Genomic DNA, 14,487 nt, shown 5'->3' with positions numbered 1-14,487 from the left:
TATTCCCACCCTTCCATGGAGGAAGAATGTTGTCAATTATCTCAAACTATAGTTGAGATAAGCTTTGTCCTGTAGAGAGAAAATGGTATTCTACAGGTGCCATGTAATCCCTACATTTTTTGTTAGAAATGTTCTGATTAATCTTTCCTTTACTGGGCATACAGTCCCTCCAATATAGATAATCCCACATAGGAATTTAATAAGGTATCTTACATATGTAATCATATTATAGCATGTAAAACAACACAAACAAGGATAACATCATTTTCTTTGGGTTGATAAATAACTTTGTTGAGTTCCATTAATAGACCCTATATCTGTTCTCACTAATTTATTTTTCAAATTACAGTGGTATATGAAAGCATGTGGGATAATGATGAAATGCATTGATATTAGGGTTAAAGTGTCTTAATAGAAACCAGTGTTTTCTAATAATATTTAATAACTTATCACTCAACTATTTAAAGCCTAACATAAATACTAACTGATTGATGTACTCTACTCTTTTTGGTCTTACATAGTATATCATGCCTTGGAATTTTGTGTACTTTTTTATTTCCTGCAAGATAACCTCTATCAAGAAATAATTGCCCCATCTCTATAACCCTCCCCTTTACCAAGGTGTCATCTATAACTATTCTCTTAACCCTCGAGAGTTGACTATAAGGTAAATATTTTAGCATAGATGGAGGATGTGCAGTAGAGAAATGTAAGAAGCCATTACGATCAGCTTTCTAAATATATACAGGTATACCCCGCTTTACGTCGATTCGCTTTACGTCGTTTCGCTAATACGTCGCCGCAGCAAACCCGGAAGTAGTTTCTCAGCGCGGCACAGCTTAGGACTTAGACAAGGAGTAAGGAGAAAAATTGCATGCGGTTTTACAGAGTACATTGGAAAGACTTTAGGGTTGCTAAAACTGTGCAGTACAGTATTGTACTGTACCAGATACTGTAATTTGGTAAGTCCAGTACAGTATACCGGTCTTCATAAGCATTACAGTATTTTTTGTACAATTAAAGGTACAGTACTGTACAGGATTATTTGTTAAATCCATACAGTAATTGTACCGTACACACAAGTCTAGTTCTTCATAAGCAGTATTTTTTGGCCAATGTTGTACTGTACAGTACCTGTATACAGTATATGTATCCCTTTCTACTGTCTGCATAACTGAATACAGTAGTGTACTGTCTTTTGTTGTTATTAAACTAAACTTAGCACTATTGCACACCTATATATGTTATTTCAAACATGTTTTTAAGCTTGAAAAACAAGTAAAAAATGCATTGACTCACTTTAAGTCGGTTTTCACTTTACAGCGGGGCTCCGGTCCCTAACCCGCTGTATGAGCGGGGTATACCTGTAAATGAATAAATAAATATCTGTCCCTCGCCCTTTTAGTAAATTTAATGTATATGGATACCTCACTTCAGTTTAATGTATAATTAAAGCGATGGTAAACTTGACATATTTTAAAAACAAGTCCGGAATCAAAGCAATATTTTAGAGGGACTTTAATTGATCACGTGTAATGAAGATGTGCTGTAACTTACTTTTTAATCTAATTGTGCCATTCTGATACCCTGCGCTCCTGCTGCCCACTTTAAATTCTATCTTTTTTTTTTTGTGAGCTAACAGCTTTGACTCCAATCCGTGCTCTAGCCATACGGCGCTCACACAATATTTTTTTTGCAGCTAGAGCACCAGATAGGAGAACAGTAAAAACAGTTAGGTGACAAAAAATAAATACTTTTGAAGTGGGTGGCTGGAGCCCGGGAAATTAGAATGGCATGGCTAAATTAAAAAATAAATTACAGAACATTTTCAGGGGTAAAGTCCTTCTAAAATATTGTCAGCAAAAATGCATCAAGGGCTCTAATATCATTCAACCTATATATTGCTACCAAGTGCCACCAATCTGCAAAAACATCTACTCTCATAAAACAAAATGATTATTGATAAATATATTTGCAATTTGCATAGGTGGGTACAACATTAGATCCCATGGGGCATATATATCAAGGTCTGGTGGACCTGATCCGACACTGCGGATCAGGTCCGCCAGACCTCGCTGAATACGGCGACCAATACGCTCGCCGTATTCAGCATTGCACCAGCAACTCACAAGAGCTGCTGGTGCAACGCCGCCCCCTGCAGACTCGCGGCCAATAGGCCGCCAGCAGGGGGGTGTCAATCAACCTGATCGTACTCGATCGGGTTGTATTGTGGTGATGTCTGTCCGCCTGCTCAGTCTTTGTGACCGCTGCTTCATTCGGAGCTTGATACATATGCCCCCATAGCTCTTCCTTGTTTTTGTAAGAAAAAATGCCCTGAAATAAAATGTAATTGCAATATAGCACAATTCTTAGTAAGTCAAGCAGAAATTCCCCATGTTAATTTGTAAAAATACCACTTGTGGCCAAGGTCCTGTTAAGGGCTCCTAAGTCATTTTCATAAGTCATTTTCATGCCTGATACTGGAATAAAAACATACAATATCCAGATTAAATAAAATGCTCTTCTATGGGGCAATTACTAGACACACACATTTTTGTAAAAAGTCAATATTATCCTATTTCTTTATTTATAATACCATTAGTAAGAGGTCTTTTTCTATAACTCTTTATCTATTATAGTACATTGATTATTATTAATTAAAAGGAACACAATTATTAGTATCTGCTAGTTGTTTTAAAATCTCTTAATATCTGTCTAGGATAACAATTATCTAAGAAGAAAAGTAGGATGGCGCTAAAAGCAGAGTGTGTACAAGAAAAAATATAAATCAATAAATAGCTAAATAAATATAAGAATAGTGTTTCCAAGATTTATAAAAGTGTCTCCAAAGATAAGAAATGTTTGAAAATAAAAGTGATCAAAACAAAAGTGTCTGGGTCTATATAAAACAGTCAAAATATAAATGTGCTAAATAGCTACAAGTTAATGGGTCTCTACAACAGTGTTAGGGTCTATTTAAAACAGTGAAAGCATGATTGTGCTAAATATACTGTCGGAGTCGATATATTATATGCTAGTTTTACCTATGTGCTTTTGTAATAATTTCTACCAGAGAATATTACTCCTACATATATGGTATCATCGCTATTAGAGTAATTTGATGTTTTTATTTTAGTCATATATATATGCATGAAATACTAAATAAATATTTTTAGTTACTATACATTTTTATGTTTTTGGTCCTTCTTCAATATTATCCCCTTAGCGACTCCAACAGCATATTTCCCTTTTTTATTCTAATCAGTTGATATCTGTAGCGATCAACACACATGCAGCTATTTAGCACATTAATGCTTTCACTGTCTTATATAGACCCAGACACTTTTGTTTTGATCACTTTTATTTTCACACATTTCTTATTTTTGGAGACACTTTTATACATCTTGGAAACACTATTCTTATATTTATTTAGCTATTTATTGATTTATAATTTTTCTTGTACACACTGCTTTTAGCACCATCCTACTTTTCTTCTTATATATTTGTTATTGGTTTTCCCTGTGGAAAGGGTTTCCCAGGATAGGCTGTGAGTGCATAGTTAGCGCGACACTTCTTTCTTTTTACACATAACAATTATCCAAACAATGCCTATATTGATTTTTCCTGGCAATAAAGAGAATTGAAAATTATTGTGCTGCTAGAATTTGTTATTTTACATGTTTTAAATGGGTCTGTGCATTGAAGGGACACTCAGGTTAAATAAAATTTTCATGATTCAGATACAGCATGTAATTTGAAACAACTTTCCAATTTACTTCCATTAAAAAAAATGTGCACAGTCTTTTATATTTACACTTTTTGAGTCACCAGATCCTACTGAGCATGTGCAAGAATTCACAGACTATACATATATGCATTTGTGATTGGCTGATTGCTATCACATGGTACAAAGGGAGTGGAAATGTACATAACTTTGAAATTTGTTATAAAAAAAACTACTACTCATTTGAAGTTCAGGCTAAGTGCTTTTGCATTGTCTTGTTATCTTGCATTTGTTGATTATGCAAATCTAATGTGTTGACTGGTCCTTTAACCCTTACCTGCTTACATTTAAAAATGTTGTGATTAAATACAAAAGCAGGAGAGTTGGCGAAGGATAAATATAAGCTTGTGTACATCAGCTTAGAGGTTGAATAATATATCATAGACTGTATATTCTATGATAACCAGAATATACTTATTCTTGATAATACTTAATATGCTTCAACACATACTAATACTGTATGGTACAGTGTATGTTGTAAATCATTTTTAAATATTGTGTTTTTTACTTTTTTTTTCTTTCTATTTCAAATCAGACAGCAATTGGCATCTTTGAGAGTCAAGTTAAAATTCATTTACTTTTGTTCATGGAGAAAGGATTTGAGAAGCAAGAAGAGACTCTAATGGACTTCCGAAAAGCAGCAGAAGATTTAAGAGGGAAGGTCAGTAAATAATTTACTGAATACTAACGCAGGCATACATTACACACCCAACATATATCCCAAAAATATTTTATTTACAAAACATATGCACAACAGATTCATGTAAAATCATAACTTGTACACACATATCAATAGCAGCCTCAGAAAACATGGGAACAATTAAATAAAATATAAACATATGTAGTCGATAAAAAATAAATAAATCCCAATAGTTCACACCGAAACTTAAATATGACCAGTGACACCACCTCACCTATATGAAATGGGACAACCCTTGTGTAATTATATTTATATCATAATGCTAGGTGTCTTTGAATATTATTAACTTATTCATCCGTAAATTGAAAGAAAATGTATTGCATATTGACTCATAAAATATGGGTAGACCATTAAAACCACATTATACTTGAATATGTTGCTCAAATTAAAGTAATATTAGTACTATGTCAACTGCAACACTTAATTAAAAATACTTTGGAAGTCTGATTTACCTCCCCAACCCTTCCTTGAGATGTTTTGCTGTATATATATCTTCTTCAAAAGGAGAGGTGCTACCGCTCTGGCAAGTTTTTATGTCCTAGTCCGTATACAATCTCCTTTGTATCACAGGCATCATTCTCCAAGATGATGGCATAACACAATTTGGACTAGGCGAGAGGGACAACTTTAATACTACAACATTGTAGTAAGTTTGATAGCGTTCATATATATGGGTTATATCTTGTGAAAGTACAACACACTCACATCTGTGGAAATCCAGATCTTAGAGTGTTGCACTTTGCAAGAAAGAATCTGGCTCCAAAAACAGTTGATCACCACAAGCAGCCACCTTCCATCCACATTTCGATGCTGACAAATCTCACATATCCTACCCCATTTTATTATAAACATAAAAATGACTTATGGTTGTACTGTATTCAATAAATATTTCCAACAACTGTCTGCCCTCAACAGTACTAATCTCCATGTCTACTCCTCTTATCCCTAAGGAGACTTTTTGTATACTAAAGCATTTCAAATCTAATTCTCTTCCCTGATGATATCTTAAGAAATGGGCTGCTGCACTTGTGATACTCTTACCACGTGTCTTATCTTCCACCACATTTTTTATATTCCTTAAATGTTCTTCCAATGTAATTCTAAGTTTACAAGAGCTCTTGCCTACATAGGTTAAATTGCATTTTCACTTGAGTGCATATATGACCCCTTTTGTATTGTAATATATATCAGTTTGAATTTGTGGGGGGTTTCACTATTTTAGCACATGGTCACAGATTGAGCAGGTGCTAATTACACATGAGCTGGTAGAAAGTGACCCATGGTTCTCGATCCATCATAATCGAATTTACTAAAAATGTGCCAGATTACAAGTGGAGCAGTAAATATCTCTTTGATAAAAGCAATAGTTGCACTCTTCTGTGTAATACCAGCGCACAATAATGTGCGCTCACATTACAAGTTTTCAGCAATGCGAACACAACCTCGCGTTTGCATCATTGGGAAGTATTGCACTCACGACAAGCTCCTATGGGAGCCTCGTTTCAGCACCAGTGAAGGGGGTAAGTAGCACAGCAATGGCAGCAAATATAAATATATGTGTGTATATAAGTATATGATTATATACATATATATTTACTGGGATCACACAGTTCCTGTAGACCGCAGTGTAAAGGCACTTTTCAGTGACACCCCACTCCCACCGATTTTAACCCCAAAATACTGCCTAGTACAGTAATTTTATTTAAAAAAGATGCTGCCATCTTTATTTTTTAATAAAATACACTAGACTGTATTTTGAGGCCATTTGGGGCAGATATATAAAATTAACCAGATATCTGATATGGTTATGCAAAACTGGGGGATGGGTAATAAAGGGATTATCTATCTTTTAAAACAATAACAATTCTGGTGTAGACTGTCCCTTTAAACACAAAGGAATATGGTTTGTAAATAGGGTATTTACCTTAGAGAATACCTCATTGTAGTCCCACAATCAGGTTTGCTTATGTGGGAGCACATACTGTCCTTATTGCTGTTCCTCTGGTTTGCAAATATATTCCCTTTATAACCCTCATAAAAACCTCTTCAAATCCCATTTCTGACAAGATTGTAGTTATATATGTCTAGTCCACCCTATCGAATGCCTTCACTGCATCTAGAGACAGGAGCAGAGAAGGCGTTTTGGTGCCTGTGAGGCAGAGGCGTATTATGGCCTAAGCCGACAAGGCACGGGCCTAGGGTGGCAGATTGGAGGGGTGGCACTTTCTTTCTACAGACTTTTCCAGGAGTTACCAGACTTGCTTTTTCTGCTCAGTCCCTAACCTCTCGTCTAGGGGTATGTCGGCCACTCCTTGGGGGGCATCAGTGGGTCCGGGAAGCTCCAGCATTGGAAGACTCTCAGAGTTCTCCACTGCCGGAGCACAGATAGCAGCCACATCCTTGGCCCTCTCTACATATGCCTTCAACATGTTCACATGAAAGGTCCGGTGGACCCTGTCATCTGAGCATTTGGCTTCCAGGTAGGTGGTGTCGTTCAGTTGTTCCACTATCCGGTAGGGTCTTTGCCAGGAGGCCTGTAGCTTGTCAATTTTGACAGGCTTCAGTGCAAGGACCTTCTGTCCTACTGACAGGGTGTTGGTATGAGCATTCCGGTCGTCCAACCTCTTTTTTTAAATTCCAATAATTTTTATTAGTTTTCAATTTTTTCAAAACAATACAACAAGTAGATAAATACGGTTCATACAAATAACAAAAAAAAGAAAAAAAAAAAAACATCTGCGGTATATGGCATTCAAGTAAATAACATATCTAGATTCTCTAGATCCTTTATTTCACAAACTTTTTAAGCCACCACATTATTATCTGTTATCTGTATTGTTCTATCTTTAAAGGTTATAAAGAAAGGCAATAGTATGTGGGGAAGATGGGGGAGGGTAGAAAAGGGAAAGAATAAGAAAGTGTATCCAGTTCTCACTAGTGTATGTCTAATCTGAATGTATGTTAAACTAGGGATGATTTACCATGTTCCCAAATAAAGAGTAAATCATTAATAAAGTCGTGTTTGCCGGTATAGGTGTAGTGATGTTTTTCTAGTGTTACAATATGGTCCGTCTCAGCTAACCATTGTGTTTGAGTGGGTATGTCTTGGCTCTTCCATAGACGAGGAATTAATCTTTTTGCACTTGTTAGCATCAGTTGGAGAAGTTTCGTGCGGTAGATACAATGTATTGGTGGAAGGATATTGAGCATAATATGTTTACTATTGAGAGAGATATTTGTTCCTAGTATTTTATCGAATCGAATATGTGACCAGAATTCCGTCAGAAGTGGGCAATCCCACCATATGTGAGTTAAACTGCCTGTCCCACCACAGCGCCTCCAGCATGCTGAGGAAGTGGTCGGATAAATGTATCTAAGACGCTGTGGTGTCAGATACCAGCGGACGTCCAACCTCTTTTGTTTACACTGGGCGACCTGAAGGTTCTCTAGCACCTGGTCAGCGAGATCTTTCAATCGGTCCCTGAGTTGGAGAACATACTCAACAATGGAGTGTTCTTCCCCCCCTGGTAGTCCCTTCTCAGTGGGCTCTTACTAAGTCAAGGGGTCCCCTTATCTTCCGGCCATACACTAATTCAAAGGGAGAGAAGCCTGTGAATTCCTGGGGCTCTCTAAATGCAAAGAGGAGGTGCAGCAGGAATCCTTCCCAGTCTTTGTGGTCGAGAAAGTCCTAAGCAGCTGCTTTAGGGTCCCGTTGAACCACTCACATAGCCCATTCGTCTGGGGATGGTTGGGGGCACTGTGCAGGGGTTTGATCCCACACAATCTCCATAACTGCAGAGTGATTTCTGCAGGGAACTGTGTTCCCTGATCGGAAATCAATTCCCAGGGGAAGCCTACCCTTGTGAATATCCGGCGCATTAAATCTGCTACAGTCTCCGCTTGAAAATTAGCCAAGGGGATTGACTCCTGGTATCGAGTGGCATAGTCCACTACTGTAAGGATGTACCTTTTTCCCTAAGGGGCTGAGCCGGGCTAATGGCCCCACTATGTTTACTGAAGGTTCATCAATAATAGGCAGAGGGTGTAGGGGGGCTTTAGTATGGTCCCCTGTTTTTCCTACTTTCTGGCACACCTTGCAAGATTTACAGTATTCTCTAATATCTACTGCAATTCCAGCCAGAAAAAGGTTTGGGTCAAGCAGTGGTGAGTCCTGGCCTTTCCTAAGTGACCAGCTAGGGGAATTTCCTAAGTGACCAGCTAGGGGAATGTCGTGTCCTAGTTTCAGTAGGTCAGACCAAAACTTCTTCAGTACAACCAGCTGACGTTTAAGCACTGGTCCCTTTCTCTTCTCGAAGATCTGGTACAGGAGTCCCCTTTCCCATTGGAACTGCTCTTCCCCTGGGGGCCCTAGGGGATAGTACCCACCCCGATCTCAGTAGGAGGCTAAGGTCGGGTCATTCAGGGTCTCCTGGGCAAAGTCGGAGTGGAACACCCAGGAGGGTCGGTCGGGGGCTAGGGGGTAGTCGGGTGGAAGGTCGGGGTATGGTAGGAGTCAGAGCAGAATGTCTCACCGGGGTCCCCAGAGTTGGTGTGATGGCTTGGCATCTGGCCTGCTGGTGGGTGGTCCCTGGGCAGGTATCCGGGGAGGTATTCCCCATGAAGGCTGAGAAAAGGTGACCAAGGTAATTTCCCAATAGGACCTCGGCAGGGAGCTGCTGCATAACGCCCACCTCCACATCATGGGAGCCGGCTTTCCAGTTTAAGTGTACCCAGGCTGTGGGGACCTCCAGGATGGTACCTCTGGCTACCCGGACAGCAAGTGTTCTCCCTGTTTTTCCAGAGGAGGGGACTAGGTGGGGTTGGATCAGGGAGACAGTGGCTCCAGTGTCCCTCAATCTCTGGGCCACCTGCCCATTGACCCTGACGTCCTGCTGATGGTGCTGGCGATTATCTTTGGTTACAAGGCCAACCTCCAGCAGGATGCAAACCTCTTCATCTCTCAATTCTGCATATTTGGCAGGACCCACGGCATACATGCAGTGGTTGTAGGCTTGGTAGGACCTGGTTGGAGTGCTCCCCCACTGGGCCAGGGAGGGGTTTCTTGGATGTGGTGCTGGAGGGTTTCTTTGTTGTGCTGGACAGTTCCTTTTGAAGTTGCTGGAGCACCCACACCCATAGTATCCCCGGGAATTGCTGGCCCCTGACCAGGGAGGCAGGGGTTGACCGGTCCTGAGACTGCCAAAGAGCTGTTGGGGGTCATGTAGGGGTGGAAGCAGAGCGAGTTACAGGCTGTGGTCCTGGGCCAGCCTGGCACCGGGCATCTACATACTGGTCGACCAGGGTGGCTGCTTGGTCCACTGTGGTGGGTCTTTTGTCCTTCACCCAGTCCCGTAGCTCTGTCGGAGCACTGTTGTAGAACTGCTCCAGAAGGATGAGCTGTACCGCCTCTGACAGGGTGGTTATATGGCAACCAGTGATCCAAGAGTCCAGGGACCGGGCTAACCGGTGGGAAAACTCAGTGTATGGTTTCCCCCCTTGTCTCTGAAGCTCCCAGAATTTTAGCCTGTGTGCCTCCGGCATGAGTCCATAGCGGGCAAGGATGCGTTCCCTCACCCAGTTGTAATTGACTTGGTCTTTGGAGGGGATGGTGTGGAAAGCCTCCAAAGCCCGACCAATCAGTTTCGGGAGCAGGATAGTGACTTGGTCGGCATCGGCGACCCCCTGCACTACACTACACTACTACACTGTGTCTCAAAAATCTGAAGGTAGCGATCGATCTCCTCCGCCCCATCATCCTGGAAAGCCCAGAAGGCAGCATGGGGTAGCTTCTTGGGTCAGGTTATAGAAACCAGGGGATCCAGTATAACTCCCCCCATAGAGTTCTGTAGCTCAATCAAATGTACCTTAGTGGTGTCCCGAGTAGCAATCTCCTCGGGGGGGTTAGATCCATAGAGGTCCAGTCGCCACTGGATCTGTCTCTGGAGATTTGATATGGTAGTCTCCAGGGTAAAGATGGTACTGGGCCGGCTACTGTCTTGGTTGTCCTCTGACCCACCCGCCGGCTCGTTAGCCTGATCACCTTCCATCAGCTCGGCTACGAGTGCAGTCTTTGTCTTGGAACCAGCTACTCCTCCTCTGGCTTGCAGTAAGCTCTGTAGTTCATCCTTCCGGAGCCTTTCATATTTTTTCCATCCGGCAAGGACTTCAGGTGGTGGTTTGGACGTTCCAGGTAATCGGAAGCATCCCATCGCTGCTACCACTGTAACGGATTCTGGCTACCCCGACTGGGTAGCTCCGCCAATGTATCCGCCCGATGCCTGGAACCTGCTGCTATGTAGTGGAGAAAGTGATTATAGCAGAGCCCACCCAAATAACTAGACAGACTAGCATTCAGGTGAAAACACGAAGTACACTATATTGGTAAAAACACACAACATTTATACAAAAACTGATCTTGATAAGAGCCTTATCAGTCCCTCACATCTCCCGCCATTCCCGCCCCTCCAGACAGGCTGGCACCTCCATAATGTCCAAGGACCCCCATTGTCCAGCGGTATAAAGATGATGCATTTGGGGTGATCCCGGGGGAGCGGTGACACTTCCAGGGTGTTGTTGGAAAGCTCTGTGTCTCAAGCTGTTACATTCCAAAAAGCGTCTTGGTCCATGGCGTGGCTCGAAATTTATAGGCAAACAAACTTACACAGGGAAGGCCACTGGAAAAGGTGTGGTTTGAGGGAGGAGGTTGGGGACCCTCGGTTCCCAAGGGAGCTCCCTTCCGGCAATCACCCTGTCTCTTGCCCTTCCCATGGGGAACTATTTCCCAAAAGAGCGGAGCTCTGTGGCAATGTACAGCTGAAGCAACTTTGGTTAAAGGAGACCGGGAATCCGATCTGATGCGGCCGGCCGGTGGTTACATGGGGCTGGCCAGCTGAAGGGCGGTCTGTTGAATAGGTCTTGGAAACCCCAGGTCTCACTGAAGCTCACCTCCGGCAACTGGCCCATCTCTTGCCCTCCCCAAGGGGTTGCCATCCCCAAGAGAACAGAGCTCTGGGACAAAGGGCCTCTGAGGCGGCCGGAGGTAAAGGTGCCCGGAGGGTGCTGGATGTGGCCACCAGCCAGTAGTTCCAGGAGCCCGGCCAGCCGGAGAGGGACAGGTCGGTCAGAGACCAGCTCTTTCAAGATCAGGTGGACAGATGAAAACAAGGGTAACCAAAGTTCCGGGAGCTCGCAGTTGCTCTGAGGAGTCCAAAACCACTGAGAAACAATAGGGGGGGGGGGGTTAGGGGTAGGGGGGAAGGAGTTTAACCCCTGCAGCCCGGTATCCATGACAATTACTATTTAGGTGAAGTGTACATAGATTAAGTCTATATGAATTCTGCTCTCAGTATTACTTGTAATAATATAAACATTTGATGTGCCAGACAGGGTGCCAGAATGAGAAATTATGTGTTAAAGTTTCTGATAGTCAGGTTCATATGGTAGGTTTACCCTTAGTGTATAAGTTGCATCTAGGTTTTTCCTTCATGTGTCCCAGTTCTGTTCATTGATGTGGTGATATGGCTCTTGTCTCATTTAGAAGTGTTGTACTGTGAGCTGCGTGGCTGTAAAAGCATTATGTCGCCCGCTTTGTGTTTCCCCAATGATGCTGCATGATATATGCCTTAGTTGTGTGTGACCACCCCGGTAGTGTTATTTTTAAGACAAATCTGTCTGGTATCTCCAGTTTAGAAATAGAGCACTCCTCTGAATGTCTTAGTATAAGGCTCCACCAGGATTCTCTGTTTACGTATATCGGTCTGTACAGTGAGTTTATCCTGTTCATCACTCGCACTTTATGTATATCTAAGTACTCACTTCTTCATTGGGGAGATTCTTTCTGCAACTTGCATCTTCAGCAGGCCCCAATCTCTTTATGAGCTCCCTTTACCTCCGTCGTTTCGACCGCATGGCTTCTCAAGATGGTAACCGCACTCTCTGTGCGTTTGGGCTCCTTAGTTTGCGAAACGGCTAGATAGGTGCTCCGAAACCGCTCTGAGTTTTGCTTCTAATATTCCGGTGCTCAGTACATTGCTGGGTCTCTTTTGGAGTGTTCTATTGTGGTTTTGCCTTTTTTAACAGCTCCTTTGCTCTTTTATCGGCACAGAGCTGGTATGTTAAGCAGCCGTCTCCAAACTCCTCCAGGCTCCGCCCCCCTTTTAAGTATTTTTAAAGGGACAGTCTACTCCAAAATGTTTTTCTGTTTAAAAAGATAGATAATCCCTTTATTACCCATTCCCCAGTTTTGAATAACCAACACAATTATATTAATATACTTTTTGCCTCTGTGATTACAGGTATACCCCGCTCATACAGCGGGTTAGGGACCGGAGCCCCGCTGTAAAGTGAAAACCGCCTTAAAGTGAAACAAGACAGTTTTAGCTTTCTTTTCACTTGCCAGTGTGTTTAAAAACTTGAAAACATGTTTGAACTAACATATATTAGGTGTGCAATAGTGCTACATTTAGTTTAACACTAGCACAGCACAGTATTCAATAAATACTGTACCTGTAAAATAGTGACAATTACTGTAGTACAATTTGCCAGACTATAACTCTGAGTCACAGATTGCACTGTAATGCTGTAAACAGAGTGAACTTAGCATAACAAAATGGTGCCATTCACTTTTCTAGCAATCTCACGATGATTACAGCACTGTTTCAAAATCCTTGGAGGTTGAACTTCAGCTCCACAGAGCGCTCTGCAGTTTGTCCCCTTATCTCATTGCTATTTACAGACTTGCATTTTAGCCAATCAGTGCTGACTCATGAATAACTCCACGAGGGTGAGCAAAATAATATATATATATATATATATATATATATATACTGTGTATATATATATATATATATATATATATATATATATATGGCTCACATGAACTAGCAGTGTTTCGCTGTGAAAAGCAAATAAAATGCATTGAGATAAGAGGCAGTTTGTAGTGGCTTAGAGACAGGCAGAAATTTAGAGGTGTAAATGTTATAAAGTATATTAATCTAACAATGTTGGTTGTGCAAAACTGGGGAATAGGAAGTAAAGGCGTTATTTATCTTTTTAAAAATGTTTTTTTGTTTTTGGAGTAGACAGTCCCTTTAATGTGAGATTAAATACTGATTTGGTTAATGAGGAAATAAGAGTCTCACACACTTTTCTCTATTGTTTTTAATGTGGGTTTCAATAAAGTGATGCTAATTCCCACTGGTTATAATTTGTTATTAATTCCTCCAATGGAACATTTTGAAATAGTATAGCATTTAAGAAATATTTCTTTGTTAGTTAAAGGACCACTCAATGCAGTATAATTGCATAATTAACAAGTGCACAATAAAAAGACAATGCAATGACACCTATTCTGAATTTCAAACAAGCAGTAGATTTTTATCTGAAAAATTTATTTTTCTCCAATTTTCCAGGCCCTGTATCATGTGACAGACAGCCAATCACAGACTACTATACATATACCCTGTGAGCTTGTGCACATGCTCAGTAGGATCTTGTTTCCCAAAAAGTGTGAATATAAAAAATGCATGCTCTTCCTGAAAAAGTTTATTTTGACTTGAGTAACATAGTAACATAGTAGATAAGGTTGAAAAAAGACCATTGAGTTCAACCTATACAAATCTAAAATACTTACAAAAAGCTCCAGTTAAGCTTAAATAACCCCACTAAAAGGTGACTCATTTAATACTAGCAATCATATCCATGAATTTTGTTTATACACAGAAATGTATCCAGACTATTTTTAAATGTATCTAGGGTATTGGCATTCACTACCTCCTTTGGTAATGAGTTCCACAATTGTATTGCTCTTACAGTGAAAAAAATGTTTCCGTTGCAGGAGATTAAATCTCCTTTCCTCCAACCTTAAATGGTGACCTCTTGTCAGAAACAATTTTCTAGGAATAAACAGAGCTTCTGCCATCTCTGAATATGGGCCTTGAATATATTTATATAAAGTAATCATGTCACCTCTCAAGCGCCTTTTTAATAAAGAAAACAGACTCAG

The 14,487-nt window shown here is 40.9% G+C and overlaps 1 protein-coding gene across 1 annotated transcript in view; it reads left to right on the top strand.

The window, feature by feature from the left end:
- The window catches only part of ERP27 (endoplasmic reticulum protein 27), a 128,791-nt gene that overhangs the window by 78,452 nt on the left and 35,852 nt on the right, over window positions 1–14,487 (top strand). The window contains exon 5 of the mRNA XM_053689003.1: window positions 4,320–4,445. Coding sequence (XP_053544978.1) covers window positions 4,320–4,445 — 126 coding nt within the window. The remainder of the gene's footprint in view (window positions 1–4,319; window positions 4,446–14,487) is intronic.

The sequence above is a fragment of the Bombina bombina genome, chromosome 7 (assembly GCF_027579735.1).
Source record: "Bombina bombina isolate aBomBom1 chromosome 7, aBomBom1.pri, whole genome shotgun sequence".
NCBI classification, from domain to species: domain Eukaryota; kingdom Metazoa; phylum Chordata; class Amphibia; order Anura; family Bombinatoridae; genus Bombina; species Bombina bombina.
This window is presented reverse-complemented; position numbering and strand designations above follow the sequence as displayed.